General features: G+C 42.6%; 1 protein-coding gene across 3 annotated transcripts in view; it reads left to right on the forward strand.

Annotated features, from left to right (window-relative positions):
• NECAB2 (N-terminal EF-hand calcium binding protein 2) overlaps nucleotides 1-21,677 on the forward strand; it is a 239,797-nt gene that overhangs the window by 60,602 nt on the left and 157,518 nt on the right. For all 3 annotated transcript variants that reach the window (XR_015744934.1, XM_087940473.1, XM_087940474.1), the window contains exon 3: nucleotides 8,209-8,317. Coding sequence is in view for 2 of the 3 variants with exons in the window: in XM_087940473.1 (XP_087796599.1) it covers nucleotides 8,209-8,317 (109 nt within the window). In the remaining variant the exon portion in view is untranslated. The remainder of the gene's footprint in view (nucleotides 1-8,208; nucleotides 8,318-21,677) is intronic.

Raw genomic sequence — 21,677 nt, forward strand, 5'->3', positions numbered from 1 at the left:
GAAGGAATAAAAGGGGCTTCACCTGTTTTTTTTTTTGTGACTGTGTTTATTTTGTATCCCACCCTGGGTCATCACAATCTTCTTGAGAGTTCCTTGGTCTGCAAGAAGATCAAATCAGCCAATCCTCAAGGAAATAAACCATGTTTGTCCCTTGGAAGGTCAGATGTTGAAGCTCAAATACTTTGGCCACCAAATGAGAAGAGAAGAGTCCTTGGAGAAGCCCCTGATATTGGAGAAGATGGAAGGCGAAAGGAGAAAGGGATAGCAGAGGAAGAGATGGTTAGATAGTGTCATCAGTGCATTGAATATCAATTTGGACAAACTCTGGGAGACAGTGGAGGACAGGGGAACCTGGCATGCTTTGGCCATGACTTAGTGACTGAAAACAACAACAACAACATTAATTCATGCTTCCCCCATATAATCTTTGTTATGTGTCACCTTTCCAAGGAAGCTGAAAAGTCCAAACTCCAACAAAAACAGGCAGGCAAGAAGATTCAGTATTCACAGAGTTAATTCCTTTATACAGACAATGTTCTTGGCCATATAACAGACGCTGCCTGCCAAGTCCGACAAGATAACCAAAGGAATTAATCACTGAAGCTTTCAAGAAACCAAACACACCGAAGCCCAACCGAAAAAGTAGCACTTTGTCCCGTACAGAGTTCCCAGAGAAAACACACCCACTTTTATCCCCTGTGGGGTGTGTCAATAACTCAGCTCAGTCTCTGATTCACCCACGCCTCCTGCGTTGCAGCTCACACTTTTTCCTGCGACGCTGCCTCAGATCAAGCCAGCATTCGTCTACTTGATTTCCTGTCAGAGGCTGCTCCGATATGCCCTCCTCCTCCTGATTAGCCTCAGGCTGTCCCTCTCGGTTATCTGCCGAAACCTGAGGCATAATCAGGGAGGAAGGCATTGCCGAAGAGGAAGGTCCTGGGGAGGAAGGCATTCCCAATTCCTCCTCCTTCTCATCTCCCGAGTCCTCTTCCTCTAACAACGCAGGCTCAGGCATCGGAGCCACAACAATCTTCCTCCATAGCAGGTTCCACACTTCCACTCATCACGGTGGTAATCACAAGAGGAGCCCGTAGATATTGACCTCTGCTGCCCTCATGGCTTTCATCAGAGGAAGCATTGGTGCTCTTGTTAGTGAAAGTGAAAATGTGGGAGGAAAGACGTCCATTTTCACCCCAAGGTCTGCGGAGGTGAGATTGTCACTCTCAGGTCACTCTGAGGTCCTCTTTAGAACTTCACTACTGGCATTACTTGCTTTCCCATTTATTTCAAGAACATGGAACACAGAATAATATAGTTAGGAAGGGACCTTTGAGGTCTTCAGGTCCACCCCATGCTCAAGCAGGAGACCCTGTACCATTTCAGGCAAATGGTTGTCCAGTCTCTTTTTGAAAGCCTCCAGTGATGGAGCACTCACAACTTCTGGAGGCAAAGCTGTTCCACTGGTTAATTTTCCTCACATTTAGGAAGTTTCTCCTTAATTCCAGGTTGCTTCTCTCCTTGATTAGTTTCCATCCATTGTTTCTTGTCCTGCCTTCTGGTGCTTTGGAGAATAGGTTGACTTTCTCTTCTTTGTGGCAACCCTTCAAATATTGGAACTGTTCAGACCAAGGCTTCCTGAGACCGTAATTAAGCACACGCTAAGTCCAAATAACTCTTCTTTTATTTCAACGCTGGGAGTTATGTTCATTTCCAGCCCATAATGAGTCCCAAACAGTCTCTTGAGATAAGCACCCACCTTTATCTCCTTTGAATGGCTGCCAACAACTAAAGTGCCAAATTAACTGTAAAAAAAACAACAACCAAAGTACAAAGTCCCCACACAGCTTCAAGGTTTAATCCAAACAGAGCGTACAACGTTGCTTCCTGCAAAGTTTTCTCTACCTTTGCACTTCCTTTATACCTTAGGGGAGGGGCAATCACCTCCAAGCCTTACTCCCGAGTCACCCCTTTTTTCTTAGCTGCTCTTGCCTTCTAGCACCTCTGGCACACGCACACTGGGAACAGGCTTCTCTTGTTCCTCTGCCTCGCTGCTGCCAGACTCTGGAGCTTCCGGAGGCAGCACCCCACTTCAGATGGTCCTGGCCCCATCTTTGCATCGGATGTAGGACCCTCGTCCAAGTCCTCCCCAGACTCTTGGACTGGTCCCTGTTCTTCCCCACTGTCCGATTCCACTGCTGTCTGCACAGGCTGCCAGCGAACCACAACAGGAACATTGCTATCATGTCACTCGTAGTTCTCCTTTTCAACAGACTAGACTAGAAGTGTTATCTTTCATTGCATTGTCATCTTTCCACTGGAACTCTTCTGCCTATTTGTGCTTTGGTTACGTCAATAGTGAAAATATTTTTAGGTTGGTAAAATGAGCATCCTGGGAGGCTGTGAACGACAGAAGGATCAGGACAGTTGGTGACTGGTTTTGACAACAAAATCAGTTCACCAATGCTGTCAAAGATGTTGAAAGGAAATTCTTCAGCACTTTGACATCAAGGAAGAAAAAAAAATGGAAGCTTCTTTTGCAAGACGGAAAAAAACTTGAAAAATTACAAGGCAGGTTTTGATCCAGCATCAACTGAAATCCTTAAAGACAACATTCACGCACTGAGATCGGTCCAGATGGCAGAACAATATTCAAATTATCCCACTTTTTATTGTCAGGGGGAAGTGGAGACAGGGTTGAAGGATACAATATGAATAGAGGCTCTGCTCAAATATTGTACCCCTGAGGAAGACCAGAGTGGAAAATCAATTCCACAGTAACACCAGATCCACATTTAACCAAGATAGACCACTATAAGCAGAATCTTGCAAGTCTGACAGTGCGCATCCTTCCCTCCCTTTTACATCAGAGAAAAGCTACCCTGAATCCCTTCTTAATATAGGTAGTCCTCAACTTAACAACTATTCATTCACTGACCATTCAAAGTTACAATAAAACTGAAAAAAAGGGGGGGGCTTACAACTAACTTAACTTGCCTTCAAAAGTTGTGGGTGCTCAATCACTAGAACCTTTTAAGAAGAGATTGGACAGTCATTTCTCTGAAATGCTATAGGTTCTCCTGGCTTGAACAGGAGGTTGGACTAGAAGATCTCTAAGCTCCCTTCCAACTCCAACTGTTCTATGTTCTTAAGACTATCACAGGTTTGGAAATGTTTCAATTCCTGGAATTCTTATAACGTAATACCTTTCTTCAACCAAAACTTAAACCTTGCTTAAGAGAATAATGCACTACCTGACTCTGGAAAACTGGTAGTGGAAATTTTGAGTAGTTCGGAAAACTGGAAAATCCACCTCTGACTGAAGATTTTACAGTATTCTTCCTCTGCCATGGCCACCAAGCCATGCCCACAGAACTGGTAGTAAAAAAAATTGAATCCCACCACTGGTGCCCATCATCCCTGTCCTATTGTCCCCATTTATTTGTACCTATTTCCTGTATTCTTATTCATGTTTATACTTATACTTATTATCTTGTAAGCAACTGACAAATCAAGTAAAAAAAAGAGAGACTTTGGGAAATTATTTTTTTTCCATTTTAAATAGTGGCCAAAAACCTCCTGAAAAATAGTCTTCAGGACTGTCCCTGTCTTCAGGACAGGAACAGGCCACCTGTCAACTTTCAGTGGTCAATGAATCACCCTTCGTAAGAAGATTCTGCATTGATTTGGAACTGAGCCTCAAAGGTATTTTGGAAGCCACCAACATAGCTTCTGTCCCCAACTTCTTAAAGTAGTTTGTGTCTTTTCCTAGGATTGTGAGGTGGGCACCAAACCATTGGCTGCAAAAGGCCTGGTGTTCTGACCCACACCCTTTTCCAACAAATCAAACACAACCCAAAAGGAACAGAAACCTTGTAATGCTTTTACAAAATATTTAGCTGCGATAAGCACGAGCCTTGCCGAGCTGTGCAAGACTTGCCAAAAGATAACAGACAAGAAATAATTTGCAAAATAAGAAGAATCTTCACACATAAACTCAGGATACTGGAATATCCATGAGGCTGGGGTTTTAAAACGTCTTTGCCTTCTGCAAAGTACATTCGTTTCACAGCTGGCTTTTATCTTTGTGAAGGAGGGGCCATTATCTTGTAGCCTTACTCCCAAGTTGCCCGTGCTGTTGTCACTGCTCTTTCCTGTGAGCAATCCTGCGTGCACGTACACTTGGCACAGGCTCCTCGGGAACCTCCTCATCACTGCTGCCAGCCCCCATAAACTCTGAAAGGCAGTAGTCCACTCCCTAATGGTCCTGGCCCCTCATCTGAGTCCTCTCTTTCCTCAGACATCCACACCTACTGCCAGATAACCACAATACCTGGGGGCATTTTGACAAACTTTGTGAAGGCCGAATGAAGGACAATCAATAAAACTCTGGTGGAGCTGCAATTCATAACCTGCCAGGGAAGACTGAAAAAAACCATCTCGTGTGAGTTGATAGACAGATCTCTGAAGCAGTCTTGCAATTTTTTACTATCTTGACATCCAGCATGAAAATTAGCAGTTGACGCTACTTACTTTATTAGCCTTCATTTATAGAAGGAAAGGAAATCTCTGCCAAATTTGTATTTCGAATAAATAGGTGTCATCACAATGATTTTACATTGTACAGAATACGGAACAGAGTTGGGAAGGATTTCGAGTCCCAAGTCCCTGCTCAAACAGGAGATCCGATTCCATCTTGTCCAATATCTTCTTAAAAACCTCCAGTAATGGAGCATCCAGAACTTCTGGAGGCAAATCCTCCCATTGGTTAACTGTTCTCACTGACAGGAAATTTCTTCTTAGTTTTAGACTGGATCTCTCTTTGATCATCTTCCATCTGTTACTTGTCCTGCGCTCAGATGCTTTGGAGAATAGGTGGATCCTCTCTTCTTTGTAACAGCCCATCAAATATTGGAAGATGCTATCTTGTCACTCTTACTTCTTCTCTTCTCTTCTCTTCTCTTCTCTTCTCTTCTCTTCTCTTCTCTTCTCTTCTCTTCTCTTCTCTTCTCTCCTCTCCTCTCCTCTCCTCTCCTCTCCTCTCCTCTTCGCTAGACTAGGCATATCTTGTCTAAAGCTAATTCTTCTTTTTCCAGCCTTAGGCTTTCTTTATAATGAGGAAGAAAAATTATTTTTTTAATAGTCTCAGACCACAATGAAGCCACCTTTACACGCCATAATAGACATTCATCTAGGCTGATCTGTGCAAACCCAAGTGAAACAGAAGGAATATGATCCATTAGGGTTGGTCTTGCTACAGCAAACTCCTTAAAAATAACCCTCCACTATTTCATGTTCAGATATAACTTAGTTTCCTTGCAAATAATTTACTGAAAACCCATCTAAATGTCTTGGTTTCCAAGACTGATCAAGCAAGTCAATGAAGTCAAATATGTCTTTAATTGGAGTAGAAGTCGCAATATAAAAGAATATGTGTGATTTCTATTGTCCCAAACAGTCTGAAATTGCCTGATTGAAAGTCTGCCTGAATCTGCAGCCCTGAATCTATGTATATTTAATGTGCTTTAAAGCAGGGATGTCCAACCTTGGCAACTTCACTTGCAAGGCTGGCTGGGGAATTCTGGGAGTTGAAGTCCACAAGCCTTAAAATTGCCAAGGTTGGATACCCCTGTTTTGAAGGAAGAATTTTTGTAGTTTTGATGCTGCGGTTCTAACAGTGTGCAATTTCTGAACACTCTTACTGATCAAATTAGATCAAGCCGGCATATCTGTAGTATATTGTACTTTTGAACCTCAGTCTATTTTGGGGTGGCTTCCTCATAGAGCTTGTAAGATCCAGCAAGATCTCAACTCAGCATTGCTTATTTTAATTTGCACTCTTAGATATACAGAGGATTATAATTGCCCAGCCACTGTTTTTTAAAAGCAGGTAATTATCCTTTCCAGTTTCCCTTGGTGCTCTTGGTTCTTCGTATCTCACAAATCTACCTCCTCTTTAAGACCTCCTAACTCCTGACATTTAGTCAATTCACCGCTTAAGAGTGCTCCTTGTGCTTAAAAATATTAGCTAGATTTTAAAAAAGTTACATAGAAAGGATAAAAGGCTAGGTTGAACTGTGCTTTGCCCAAGTATCAAAGTCAGATCTTGCTAACTTTTAATAAGTTGTGTGCTGTAGCTTTTGGAAAAAGATTTAAACTTTGGGGGATATTTAGGGAGTTGATATTAGCTAATTATTATTAATTCGTGTGTGGGATAATGCTCTGTCTATCACTCTATATGCACTGGAATAAAGGGGAAGAAGAGATAAAAATTAATTGTAGGAACTGAACATATAGGGTGGGGTGGGGTGGGGTGGGATGGGGTGGAGTGGAGTGGAGTGGAATGGAATGGAATGGAATGGAATGGAATGGAATGGAATAGAATAGAATAGAGAGTTGGAAGGGACCTTGGAGGTCTTCTAGTCCAACCCCCTGCTTAGGCAGGAAACCCTACCCCACTTCAGACAAATGGTTATCCAATCTCTTTTTAAAAACTTCCAGTGTTGCAGCATTTACAACTTCTGGAGGCAAGTTGTTCCACTGATGAATTGTTCTAACTGCCAGGAAATTTCTCCATAGTTCTAAGTTGCTTCTCTCCTTGATTAGTTTCCATCCGTTGCTTCTTGTCCTGCCCTCAGGTGCTTTGGAGAATAGCTTGACTCCCTCTTCTTTGGGGAAGCCCCTGAGATATTGGAAGACTGCTCTCATGTCACTACTAGTCCTTCTCTTTGTTCAACTAGATATGTCTTGTTTAAATCTAATTCTTCTTTGACATAATCAAAAATATTTGGAGCTTGGGTTTTAGATTTTGGCGGTGATTTGCTCTCCAAGCTTGTTTCCATTTAGTTCCCAAATGGTTAACATCGTCAGCTAAAGAGGAATAGGGCAAGAAAAACCTGCTGATGACTTATCTGAAGAAAAACCTGTTGATGACTTATCTAGTCGTATTGTCTTATCTTATAGACTTATTTTATAGACATACTTATCCTATAGACTTATCTGGTCTGGTGATGAAATGTTTGGGAACTAAATGGAAACAAGTTTGAAGACCAAACCACTGCCAAAATCGAATTCTTCTTTTTCCAGTCTTTAGCTTTCTTTACAGTGAGGAAGAAAAATTCTTTCTTTTTTTTTTTTTTTTGCAGTCTCAGACCACAAATAGACCACTGTTACATGCCATAATTGTCATTCATCTGGGTTAATCTGTGCAAACTAAAATGAACCAGAATGATCTGTCTTGCTGCATAACCTCTTAAGAAATATTCTCCACTATTTTGTCACTGGTTATTTCATGCTAAGATAAAACTACATGCCTGGCGAATAATTTGTTTAGAGACTTCAACAGTGCCCCAAAGCATGAAGGAAGGTGCCTTTAGACCAACTTGGACAATCAGTCTATCACACAAATAGGCAAGGGACTTTCCCAGAAAGAGTTAATGGATGAATATGGAATTTCCTTTCTGCCAGACTGGCACCCATCATAGCTTGTGACCCTGACTGTTGCATGTCTTTGTATGGGTTATGCTTCCCCTGTTGTTGCGGCCTGACAACAGTGCTGGCAGCAGACTCAGACATTGAGGAGGTTGGGGTGGAACATGGGCCAGTCCTGGAGTCTGAGGAAGGCTCTGACGAGGGTTCTGCATCAGAGGCAGAGGTGGGGCCAGGGCCATCCGACAGTTATCAGTTGCCTTCGGAGTCGGAGATCAGTGGGGCAGAAGAACAGCTGGAGCCTGTTCCCAGTGAGTGCATGCGCAGAATTGCCAGGAGAAGGGAAGGGTTAAGGAACAAGGGTCCACTCGGGAGTAAAGGCACAAGTGGATGGTGGATGGTCCCTCCCATAAGGAATAAAGAGCAGCGAAAGGGGAGTGGTGTTTGTAGGAGACAATTAGTTCGTTTAATTAGTATGAAGATTTGATCCTGACTCCTTGCCAAGTATTTTCTTGTACAACTTTGCACTTAGAAGCTATTGGCCTGGCAACTCTCCAAGCCTGACAAGGTCTGTGGTTGTAATTCACCCTTGAAAGACTGTTTGCCGGGACTTTGCTGGATGTGAATGATAGGAATTCACATTAGCATAATGCAAAGGGGTTTTGTCGGGAGAAGGAGCCTGCTTCGTTCTTTTGTGAAGCCTTGGTCAGAACACCTCTGTTCTGCACCCACTGCCCTTTTACTGCTGGTAATCCCTCACACCTTCTGTTGTGTTGCTTGCAGATGATGGGAAATTGTCCTTGGAAGAATTCCAGGCCTTCTTTTCTGATGGAACTCTTAATGAGGAGGAGTTGGAGAAACTTTTCCACACCATCGATTCTGACAACACCAGGTGAGTCCCTTTAGACTCCAAGACGCATTGTCTTTTCCCCGTCAGGACAGGGGCCCGCAAAGAAGTGGACAGGAGGACGGCACGGTGAGGGAGGTTTTGAGGACAGGCCAAGCCAAAACCGACCAAGGTCCATTCTTCGTTTGCTTACACCTAATAGACAGAATCTTGCCAGAGTAAAGCACCACAGGCACCCCCGACAGGAGTGACATCAAGCTGGCCACACCCACCTTTGCTATGCCCCCCCCACCCCACCCCCAAGGTCAAGTACAACCCTGATGTGGCCCTCAATGAAATCGTGACACCCCTGTTTTAGGGCATGTGTCAGCTTTGAAATTCAGCTGCCACATAATTCAAGGGGAGGTGGAGGAGTTGAAAAGTTCAAGATCATTCTGTATGTCGTACTAAGAAATTCCAGTTGCAGTTAATTGGTTCTCATGATTTATGAAGTGTATAAGTGGCAGGAGAGAAGGTGGATTCTGTGTAACACACAAAAATACTTTCTTTTGGGGAAATTGCCTTAAACGTACCAAATCTGTTCCTAAATAAATCAACTGGAGAGAATATGTCTCAGAGTGATTGACATCATGGATACTTTCTGGATGCCTTACAGCATGGATATCCTAACCATTTCCCTTCAACTCCCATCTTGACTGTTCAGACTCTTGTCTTGGAATCCATAAGTTCTAGTCAAGCTTTATTGCTTACGCCTATACAAAATAATCTAATCAGCTAATGATCAGGATTAAATTGGTGTTGGATAAGAATCAACAGAATTCAAGAAGGGTTGGACTGAGACCTCTTGTGGGAACGTAATGATTCTAGGCTGATTCCTCTCTTGACTCCTTCCTCAGGCTCTCCCTGGCCTTCTCTTATATTTTGGGATGCTCAGGCAATATGCAGGTGACCTTGCTAAGGGTAATGGGGCAATTCAGTGGTGGTGTCATGCCCCTGTTGGAATCTAATTCCGAGGGGGAGGTCGAGCAGCTGACAGGGAGTGGGAATGTGGCTCCGGAGGCTGTGGAAGAAACTGTGGAAGGGCACAGTCTGGCTCGGCAATTAGAGGAAGACCCAGTCCCACCCCCTCTTCATCCTAGGGCACACAGGGAGGAATGGAAAAGGGAGCAATGTGGGTTACAGGGAAGAAAAGGGCCCTAATTCCCTTCATTAGCTGCAGCTGGGAGAACAGGATTTGAAAAGGGTGTTTGCGCACAGTACCTTGCTAGAAGCAAAGCATGAATTATCTTTGTCTGTCAAGTCTTATCGGGGTTCTGGCATCCTCCCAACTGTGGGTGTTTCGTTATCTTTTGAAGTCTGCAATCCCTTATCCTGCTCTCATTAATTGCTGCAGCGTGGTTTGTGTTGCTTTTTATTTATAATCTAGATGTACTTTGGGTTTGGAAGGAATTTCTTCCCTTTAAAAACTGTTCTTGGGAGAGTTTTTTCTCCAGCCGATGATAACTGGACATTGGGGGCCAAGTTGGAGGAATTAAAGGGACTTTACCTTCTTTTGTGACTTTGTTGCTTTTGTGCCATGCCCCGGGTCATCACAGGTGGTATGCTACCAGTTTGGACCAGTTCAGCGGAACTGGTAGTAAAAAACAACCTACCGGTACAGCCAAACTGGTTCCTCTGACCATCAGCTGAGAGGATAAAAGAAACAACAGGTGTGTGGGCAGGTGGGGAGGGTTGCTCCTAGCTTTTCGTTTCTTCATCCTCTCGGCTAATTGATGCATTAGGGGGCGGAAATCACCCACCAAACTGGTAGCAACCAAAGTAGGAACCCACTACTGGGGCAACTGATCACACAGAGGGGGATTTTTTCGTTATGGGGTCCCACATCTGGAATTCCTGGTCTAAGGAGACATGCCAGAAACCTACATTGACACCTTTGGATGGTGAACAAAGAGATTTGCTTTTCTATATGCATTTCCATATTTTTAGGCTCAATTTGATTTTGAGTACATTCTCTCTATTGGTGTGATGGATTTTATGTTTCCCATAATTATCTTTTTAAAATTTTGTAATTGCCTTCCATTGTTTGGCTGTTTGTCGTTTGTCATTTTTTAAAAGAACATTTTAAATCAGTGGTTTTCGCTTCAGAGAAAGATCTATATATACTTACAGTCATTACCCAAATATAGTTACGCTATATTTTAAGGTTTAATTAAAGTTTCAATTACCTTAGCTTCTGATTCCTCCCTGAATTGTGAGCCTTCCGCTGATTGAAAGTCTAATTTAGAGAAGTAAAAGAAATATGTAGTTTCTTTTGATGAAAAATGACAGACACAAATAATACATTTTCCCATAAGAGCTATGCAGAAAAAAATATGCCAGTATGCAATACAGTCCAATACAAGAAAATATAACATAAGATATTTGGGGGAAAAAACTGCCAAAGATTGCAATTCATAGAAAAACAACCTTGCATTTTTAAGACCTTGTTTTCAAAATGTATTTACAGGAATAAACTGAGGAAACTTTTCTGGCTAAACGCAGAATTTCCTGTATTTCTGTAACAAGGAGTATGACCAAGGAGTTTATACATGAAATTTATCTGTTTTATAATCTTTCTCCAATGTTCTTTAGTTATTTGGGTTTTCTTTTTCTGTGTTTTTAAAGAGAAAGAAAACAGCATTCTATCCACCATATCATATCAACTCAATTACACTCAAAGACCAGCTTAGAACAATGCAGTATAAAAAGTAAATATATAATGTAAAAGTAATCCTCTACTTACAACAGTTTCTGTAGTGACCATTCAATGCTACAACAGCATTGAAAAAAGTGACATGACCATTTTTCACAATTATGGCCTGTCAGGTCTACCTCCATTCAAATCCTAAGAAAGAAAACATCCAACTCTATTTTCACTCTAGAAATTCTAGAGGCTCTAGAAAGAGTGCAGAGAAGAGCAACAAAGATGATTAGGGGACTGGAGGCTAAAACATACAACGAACGGTTGCAGGAACTGGGCCTGGCTAGTCTAGGGAAGAGAAGGACCAGGGGAGACAGGAGAGCAGCCTTCCAATATCTGAGGGGCTGCCACAGAGAGGAGGAGGAAGGGGTCAAGCTATTTTCCAAATCCCCTGAAGGCCAGACAAGGAATAGTGGATGGAAACTGATCAAGGAGAGATTCAACCTGGAAACAAGGAGAAAGTTTCTGACAGTGAGAACAATCAACCAACGGAACAGAAGTTGCCCTCGGACATTGTGGGACCTTCATCCCTGGAAGCTTTCAAGAAGAGACTGGACTGCCATCTGTCAGAAATGGTGCAGGGGCTACTGCTTGGGGAAGGGGGTTGGACTAGATGACCTACAAGGTCCCTTCCAACTCTGTTATTCTGTTACTAAGAATGAACTGATAGCAGGGAAAGCAAGGGAAGATCTGGAATAAGCCACACAAAAGTTTGACAGTGAAAATCACCCCATCGTTCAGCATTGAGAGTCCAATCAGCGTCCAATAAAAATGTTATGGGAAAATCTCCTATGCAGATGTTTTGTGACTTAGGATGGTTAGCCTTGAAGAAGTGTAACATCCAGAGGTAGTATTCAGCCGGTTCTGATAGGTTCTGGAGAACCGGTAGCGGAATTTTGAATAGTTTGGAGAACCGGCAAATCCCACCTCTGACTGGCCCCATCTATTCCCTGCCTCCCATCGAGTCCCAGCTGATTGGCTGGGTCTTCTTTGGTTGCCCTGCACAGGAGAACAGAGCTGGAAAGCAGGTTAATGGGGTGGGTAGGGAAGTGGGATTTTGCAGTATCCTTCCCCTGCCAGGCCCACCAAGCCACGCCCACAGAACCGACTGTAAACAAATTCGAATCCCACCACTGATAACTCCACTCAGTAGCACCAGAGTTCATGAGGGCAAACCTCCCTTCCAATTCTCATGGGACTGCTAAACACCAGCTTGCTTCCCCATCCCAAAGGCCTAAACACCCCCTCCCTGTTTCTATGGCTGCCGAGAGCAAGCAAGCTTCAGGAAAACCAAGCTGGAAATCTAGCTGACACGACTGTTCGCAGCATCCCTTTGGTCCCCTGATCCAAATTCAGATGCTTGACAACTGACCCACATTTATGATGGTTGCAGTGTCCCACAGTCATGTGATTCCCCTTTTGTGGCCTTCTGACAAGCTAGGTCAATGAGGAATCCAGACTCATTTAACAACCGTGTTACTAACTTAACAACTGTAGCAATTCATTTAATAGCAGTGGTGGGATTCAAAAAAATGTTACTACAGGTTCTGTGGGTGTGGCTTGGTGGGCATGGCCATGTGACAGGGTGGGCATGGATTTTTTTGCAGCAGCACACCCCACACACCCCAGTTGGGGGGCCTTCTGGGCCCTAGGTAAGCCTCTAGGGGGGCATTTTTGCTCTCAGGAAGCTTCCCTGGGGCTCAGGAAGAGAAAAAATGGAGCCTGGAGGGGGCACACAGCACCCCCCCCACACACACATTTCATTTTGGGACTTCCTGGGTCTCAGGGAAGCCTCCTGGGCAAAGCAGTAAGTAAGCAAGGGGAATCCCGGCACAGCTGATCGTAGGAACAGCTGATTGTCGGGAGGGGAAAAAAAAAAGAAATACCTTAAGAAGTCACTGGGCAGGGCAAGTGTCAGGCAGGTGGGGTGAGTGAGCATTGGGTGAGCGGGGCAAGCGAGGGACAGTTGACCGGGTCAGGGGCGTGGCCAGCCAGAATTTGCTACTGGTTCGGCAACCCATGCCAAATCCTTGCTACCGGTTCACTTGAACCGGTGTGAACCAGCTGAATACCACCACTGCTTAATAGCTATGGCAAGAAAGGTTGTAAACCTTCACCTAAACAAATGTCTCAGCAACAGAGTTTTGAGGCTTAGTTGTGGTCATATATTGAGGTCTACTTACAATGCTGAGGGCTAAACTATAATATATAGTCAAGATTCTCACAATAGGAGTTTAAAAGCCAGAATAATATTTGTTTTTTTAAATCAAAGTTATGAAAATATATACTTGTTGGGCCTAACCTAACTAGAGATAACTTGAAGATACAGATATAATTAGAAGCACAATCAAATTGCCCCATATAAAATACACTTGCATATAAGCAGACGATATCTGTGTGCATATAAATAGCACTTGCCAAAGAGGAAAAACATACATCTAAAAAGCAATTAATTACGACAAGAAATGCAAGTAGAAAAAGCTGAGGGAAAAAAAACAACACACCAATTATTGCTACCTGACTTGGGGTAAGTGAAAAAGTTTGAAATGTGTTTGGCCTTTCTTTCAGGTGACGGTTTCTTTCGGTTTAGATGAGTGGATTGAGAAGCAATTGGGTTTTTTTTATCTGGTCTGGCAGAGGGAAATCTTCTGTTAAGCAGCCAACTGCATCTTCCATGCATCAGATATTCCAAAGGAGGATTTTGTTTTTAATCTCTGGTTTAAGATTTTCTATCCAGATTAACTACACACAAGAGAATATCTGTAGCTCGGGATTGAACTTGGTCCTGGGTTGTTTGCTTGCAGACCTTTCATTACCCAACTAGGGAACATCATCAGTGCCGGAAGGGGGTTACCCAACTCTGTCACAAAAGGTCACCTTCATTGGGTATTTAGACGGACAAATTAACTTCTCATTTCATTCAAAGAGTGTGAACCTGTCACTCTCACTCTGAAAGTTTTCCATTGCTTCGCCCATCACTGTGTTTCTCCTCTATCCTTTTCCTTAAAGATTATTCTAATAGTTTCACAGGGACATGGTGGCTCAGTGGCTAAAACGCTGAGCTTGTTGATCAGAAAGGTCGACAGTTCGGCAGTTCGAATCCCTAGCACCATGTAACGGAGTGAGCTCCTGTTACTTGTCCCAGCTTCTGCCAACCTAGCAGTTTGAAAGCATGTAAAAATGCAAGTAGAAAAATAGGGACCCCTTTGGTGGAAAGGGAACAGCATTCCATGTGCCTTCAGTGTTTAGTCCTGCCGGCCACATGACCACGGAGATGTCTTTGGACAGTGCTGGCTCTTCGGCTTTGTAATGGAGATGAGCACCGCCCCCTAGAGCCAGAAAACGACTAGCACATACGTGTGCGGGGGGAACCTTTGCCTTTACCCAATAATTTTACATTTTAAATAACTATTCTTGTCCAGAATTCTCTCCTACCATCCTCGCAGTAGGAAAGCTGGAGAATGTTTTGTGGCCCACAGTTAAGCAGTGTAGCCGCACTCTCACTTCCCAGGTTAATAATTAATTGTTTCTCATTCCGACTGCACATTTCCTTGAATATTGCAAAATTCTTTCTGACTCAGAGCTCAAAATTGTTCTGAACTATTGGGGCCGCATGCTTCAAAATGGGGGGTAGGGGGAGTCAGAGGAAATAAAATGCATGAAGGCACATTTGGAGAAATGTGAGATCTTGAGATCTTATTGGGGTTTTGTTTTGATGGCTTGCAAATGAGAGGGTCATCTTTTAAATGAAAACATCTTCCCTTGTTTTATGTGACCCTGGTGCCCTCTCTGCAGCCCTTCTACCACCCCTGGAAAGGAGAGCCAGCATGAGGAAGGGTAGGGATTCGTTGTTGGTTTATTTATTCAACAAACCATAGGAATTCTGGGCGACAAACAAAGATAAAATTTTAGTACAGTACAATTCATATGAAAGTTGGACCATAAGGAAGGCTGAGCATCAAAGAATGGAGGCCTTTGAACTCTGGTGCTGGAGAAGACTCTTACAAGTCCCTTGGACTGCAAGGCGATCAAACCGGTCAGTCCTGGGGGAGATTAACCCTCACTGCTCTTTAGAAGGTCAGATCCTGAAGAGGAAACTCAAATACTTGGGCCACCTGATGAGAAGGAAGGACTCGCTGGAGAAGAGCCTAATACTGGGAAAGATTGAGGGTGAAAGAAGTTACTTCCAGTTTTTGGCAAAACTTCATCCAACCCCTTCATTCTCTTCATACCTGCTGCAAATAAAAGGTCATAAAATTGAGAAAGAGGAAGAAGGGGGGACAACAGAGCAGTTTTCCTCAACCTTGGCAACTTTAGGATGTGTAGACTTCAACCGGATGAGGAATTCTGGGAGCTACAGAAGAGAATCTCTGTAGCTCAGGGTTGAACTATGGAGTCATTGGCACCCTCTTGAGCTTGGTGGTTTTCACACAGAAAACCACCTTTTCAGCATTTCATGCCGAAAGTCTGAACGAAAACAATCAAGCTCAGAGAGCACCAAGGACTCCATAATTCTAGGAGTTGAAGTCCTCACGCCTTACAGTTGCCAGCGATAAGAAACACTGGATTAGAGAAATGAGGGTTTAGATAGGATCAGCGGCTACAGGAATGAACAAAATTATTGCTGAAGGCAGATCAAGATGGAGGAGTGTTTATCTGAATTGTCAGCTGGAATTAAGCCTGATTTGACAGCACTATCTCTAGAATGCTTCAGCGGTTAAAGATAATGAGATTGTCTGCTGGAAAGCTGACATCTTTGGTTTGAGACTGCGTGATGGGATGAGCTCCCAATACTTGCTCCAGTTCCTGCCCACCTAGCAGTTTGAAAGCATGCAAAGGTGAGTAGATAAATAGGTACCACTTTGGCAGGAAGGGTTCCATATGCTTCGGTGTATAGTCATGCTGGCCACGTGACCACAGAAGTGCCTCGAGACAAAACTGACTCCCTCAGCCAAGAAACAGAAATGAGCACCACCCCACAAGTCAGACCCGGCTAAAAAGGGGAAATATTTCACCTTTATCTACCTTTACAAGGTAGAATTGGTAGCAGGAGAACTAACAGCCCACACCAAAGAGATATTATGCTTGGAACAAGCCTTCCCAGTTTGCAAGGCAGCTGTTGTAGCTGCATGTCATGCAGTCAAAAGCAGTGAAGCATCTCACGAGATTACAAACCAGAGAGCTTAAATCTCAGGTGGGGATATATATAAGGTTAAAGTTTTGGGGGGTTGGGGAAAAAACCACAGAGTCAGGTAGAGTATTCCAGACATTGACCAGTCTGTTGCTGAAGTCGTATTTCCTGCAATCAAGTTTAGTAACATTAACCTTGAGTTTGTATCTATTGTGTGCTCTAGTGTTAGTATGGTTGAAGCTGAAGTATTCATTGACAGGTAGGACATTGCAATGTATGATTTTATATACTATACTTAGATTGGACTGAAGGTGGCGTAGTTCTAGATTTTCTAGATCTACAATTTCTCTGAGGGTCCCATGGTTTTCCCCACCCAAATTAAAAGTCAAACTTCCTTCCTGTAGTCCACATGCCTGTCACATGGTCCAATCTGGTCACAGCCCCAACCCCAGTTGGTTCCAATCTGTGCCTCCCCAGCACCTGGTAAAAACATCCTTGGTTCCCAGGAGAAAGAATGTTATTTTGGCTACAAGTCCCCAGTTATCTCTACCTCCCCGGCTCCCGTTCCCACAGTTCTAACCAGAAAGCTGTGGCAGTCTTGAAGATGCTTCAAAATGGCTTCAGGGTTGACAGAGAAAAGTATTCAAGTCTGTAAGCGCTCTGAGGAGAATAGTAGTTAGGATGCTGTCGGTTGACAAGCAGCACGCCTGCATTCGAATGCTGCTGTGGGAATGGGTAAGCTCCCATTCTTCACTCCAGCTCCTGCCAGGGATATGAAAAGAGCCTGGGTGTTCCCTGGGCAACGGTGATGTCACCAGCCAATCCTTTCAAGCATGAAGCACCTCAAGTGCTTCCGAAGCACCTCAGTGCTTCTGACATGAGTGCAGTACGATGCAAGGATTCTCCGTTAATTATCTCTCAACTGGGCTGAGATGCAAAATTTTAATTGCTTTGCTTTAGTAAGCCTGTGGCTTCCTTCTGTGGCTTTATAAAAAAGGCAAAATTACTTTTTGAAAATATTATACAGGTAGTCCTTGACTTATTTAGTAACTGTCTGAAGTTACAACACACTGAAAAAAGTGACTTACCACCTGTCATGCCCCTGGTGGAGACTGAGGGAGAGGAGGAACAGCCAACAGGGAGTGGAAGTGTGGCTCTGGAGGCTGGGGAGGAGGCTGGGGAAGGGCAGAGGCCGGCTGAGCAGTCAGAGGAGGACCCAGACCCATCCCCTCTCCATCCTAGGGCACGCAGGGAAGAAAGGATAAGGGAGAGACGTGGTCTACTGGGGAGGAGAGGGCCTTGATCCTCTTCATGGGCTGCAGCTGTGACAACTGGATAAGAGGTTGGACATGCCTACAGGCGAACGTTGTAAACAAAGCATGTTTTATTCCTGGATGAAGTTTATCTTGGTTGGCGTTCTTCCAATGGATTATACCTGGTTATCTTCTTGAAGTTTGTAATTAATTATCCTGGTCTGTCGTGGAACTTTCTTCAGTGTGGTTTGTTTTCGGTGTTTTTTAATTGCTTCGTTATCTGCTCTTTGAGTTTGGACTGTATTTCTTTCGTTTGGAATGTTATTTTGGAAAGAGTTTAATCTCCAACTGTGAACAATTGAACAGTGAAGCCAAGTTTAAGGTGTTAAAGGACCTCTATTTACGTTTTGGTTTTTGTTACATTGGTGGGACACTCCGGGTCATCACTCTACCATTTTTCACACTTCCAACCACTGTAGCATCCCCATGGTCATGTAATCGAAATTCAGATGATTGGCAACTGGCATGTGTTGTAAACTGTATATTTATATACATTTACATATATGAGCCACAGTGGCGCAGTGGTTAGAGTGCAGTACTGCAGGCTATTTCTGCTGACAGCTGGCTGACTGCAATTTGGCAATCAACCAATTTATCTCACCAGGCTCATGGTTAACTGAGCTCTTCATCCTTCCAAGGTGAGTAAAATGACCCAGATTGTTGGGGGCAAGAGGCTGACTCTGTAAACTGCTTAGACAGGGCTGTAAAGTACTGTGAAGCAATATATAAGTCTGAGCTATTGTCCTTCTATCCATCCACCCATGATGAGCAATGGCTAGGATGCAGTATTGCAGGCTGACTCTTCCCACTGCCAGGAGTTCAATCCTGATTGGCTCCAGGTAGACTCACCATTCCATCCTTCCAAGGTGGATAAAATGAGGACCTAGATTGTTGTGGGTAACAGGCGGACTCTGTAAACTGCTCAGAGAGGACTAGAAGCACTGTGAAGCGGTATATAAGACTAAGTGCTATTGCTATTTGGTGTGTCAGATTGACATGATGGTGAAGTTGTTGCTGTCAACCTTGAAGTGAACCTGGCTGAGGCTATCTTGAAGGCTTCAGGGTTGCCACAAGGCAGAAGAAGGGACAGGGAGAGTGGAAATAGTTAGATGGGGTTTGTAGCCAAAACAATAAAGTTTTCCTGTGCAGAATCAAGGACATTCTGGCAGGTGGCTGGCCAGGGGAGGAGTGAAGTAACCAAGCAACCGGGCAGTACTTTGATTGGACAGCATGACCAGTGACCTGGAGAAAGGGGCAAACTTTTGTCTTTTAATTAGGTGAAAGCTGCAGGAAATTCCAGAGTCGGCTTTCATCAGTTGTGCCAATACATCACATACGTTAAAACATTCCACATCAAATATATTAAAACAATGCTTTAATGTTTGATATGTTTGAGGGTGAGAAGCATAATAGCTGCCATACAGAGAATGCAAGTGATGCTATGTATGTCGTGATCTCATTTGCAAGATGACACCAAGACATGCATAAACATGCACGAGTAAGGCAAGTACCGTGGGTAGGATAGAAATTTGAATAAATAAATAAGTAAAGAAATGGCTGAATAAGTAAATAAATATCATATCTTGTACCAGGTGTCTATAGGATTTGTGATAGAAAATATTAATTAAGGCACAAATTGTAAAATAATTAACTTTTAAATATCTTGACCAGTCATAATGGAGAGAGGGAGTGATTTCTGTGCTAGGAGATAAATCAAAGGAAATTAAAATATGGGAGACACAAATTTCACAGGCAGCGATCTTTGTTATGATGTTACTTCCCAATATTGTTGCCTGTAGCAACAAATCATTGTGTGTTTATCTTCCTTCCAAGTCTCAATTACATCATAGCCATTGTCAGTCTAAAAATAAAGCTGATAAGAGAAAACCTTTGCCTGTCTCAGATTTTATATAGTGTCTTTCTCACCCACCCTCTCTAGAGAATTAGCTTTTGGTATTCTATATTTAAAAATGCTGATAATTCAGTTATAAAACAAAAACAAAACCCTAACTCAAAGAACCCCCAAATAAAACAGATGATTAAACTATTTGGTTTTGTAAGATGCAGCTTGAAACCTTCTGGAATCACAATTCTGATACTGTTAAAAAAATTCCCTTTTCCTGTTGCATACAGGAACTTAGAGGCCATGATTGATTGCATTCCAATGTTCTGGCCAACTAATGATCAAGAGAAATGAGTGGGAGATCAGAAAGGCATTCAAGATGGGCTGGTCTTAGATCTCTTGTGGGCACAAATGGACTCCTGGCCTATGACTAGTTTGACCCCTCCCTCGGTCATGCCCTACAATAGCAGATGAATTTAAGGATAATGTAGCAAGTACATTTCATTTTGGGTCTCCCATCATTTGTTCATTTATCCAGAATTATGGAAGTTGTCATTTAATACATCCAGCTTGGAAATGATGGATGTGTATTTCACAAATCAGAAAGAAGATAATGGTGCTTTTAGAATTTCTAAAAAACTGATCGAGAGATTCAATCTAGAAATAAGAAAGGATTTTCTGACAGTGAGAGCAATCAACCCATGGAATGGAAGTGGCCTTCAGAAGTTGTGGGATACTGGAATCTTTCAAGAAGAGCCTGGACTGCCATCTGTCAGAAATGGTGTAGGGTCAGGGGGTTGGGTGTAGGGTCTAGTCAACCCCCTGCTTGGGCAGGGGGGTTGGACTAGATGACCTACAAGATCCCTTCCAGCTCTGTTATTCTGTATTTCTTTAGCCTCAATACATTTTCCCCATATCATATTCAACAAAGCTTTGGGCCAAAGTCGATTTAACAACAAAACTCAAAACCATAGTGATTTTCCATTCAATTAATCATCAGCTTGCTAGAATCAATTGTCATCTTCTAAGTCTTCTCTTAGACTTCAAACAGTATCTTGCAAATCATTCTGATTCATCACTTGTATCAGTAGGGCATCAACCTAACTCATCTTTTTGAAACTCAACTGTCTGAAACAGCTCACTTTCTCTTAGAACATGGTCTGATCTGTTAACTTATTATTGTATACTGAATTCTAAAATCAGCTTAAAAGATCTTGGCTGCAGAGAGCTTTTGCCATCTGGTAACTACCACAAATCACAAAACAGGGACAATATTTATTTTAATTGCTTAATTCTAATGCCAATCTGCCCAAGTGCAGAACTCTTGGTCTAGAAAAAAAAAGTAAAGAATTATTGGCCTTTAAATGCTGCAATGCAGGTCCTATCATCCCTGAGCATTGATTATGTAGCTGAAATAGTGAGACTTCCCATCCTGAGAAACCTCATTTCCTCAGTCCAAAGCCAATAGCATGTTTTCTTGCTTCAACTTTTTCCACGATAATATTTGGAGAAAAAATAAATCTCCTGGAGTTATATCAAATTTCCTCTCATGCGGCTTCTATAGTCAACCTCTGTTAGACCAAACTGTAATATGACCAATTTCCAAGAACTGTTTCGGGAAGGAGAATGTAAAATCAAAGAGGAAATCAGGCTTGTTAATGCTTTTTTTTTCCCCCTAAAGCAGTATTTCTCACCTTTAGGAAGTTTAAGATGTGTGGATTTCAACTCCCAGAATACTTTTAAGATGTGTGGACTTGAAGTCTGCACATCTTAAAATTGCCAAGATTGAAAAATAACTCTTCAAAAGTTTGCCACGAGGAAATCTAAATTTCAGCACCACGGACAGTTCCGGGTGCACTTCAATATTCTCGTTTGTTGCCTTTTAATTTCTCCAAAAGTTTTATTTTCGTATTACAGAAGCTTCTGCCTTTCTTCATCTTTCTTGGGTATACTTAAGACTTTTGCTCAATTCTCTCGATGTTTTTGAACTTCCTGTAAAGGCTCAAAGGATTTATGAATTTCTATGAGTGCGAGAACTTTAATTACAGCATATTTAAAAACATCTGATAGGGTATTTGTAATGCACATCAAAAACCAAACAAGCAGGACTTATGGACACTAAACAGTCCTGCTTGATTTCTATTTCTTTCTTTTTTTTATTCATAAACATTTTGAATACAGTGTATTGTCAGGGCATATCATTTCCAGAAAAGCAAAGAAAGAACAAAAAAGAATATTAACATATATACAAATAATAATAATAATACTGTAACGGAATAGTTTTAACTAGATTTCTCTTTATATTAGCTTATTTGTAATTCTGTTGGTTGTATTGGCATATTTATAAGTATAAACCATCTTTATATTTAAGTCATACA

Source organism: Pseudonaja textilis, chromosome 11 (genome assembly GCF_049901715.1).
Source record: "Pseudonaja textilis isolate UNSWEBS1 chromosome 11, rPseTex1.2, whole genome shotgun sequence".
In the NCBI taxonomy this organism is placed as follows: domain Eukaryota; kingdom Metazoa; phylum Chordata; class Lepidosauria; order Squamata; family Elapidae; genus Pseudonaja; species Pseudonaja textilis.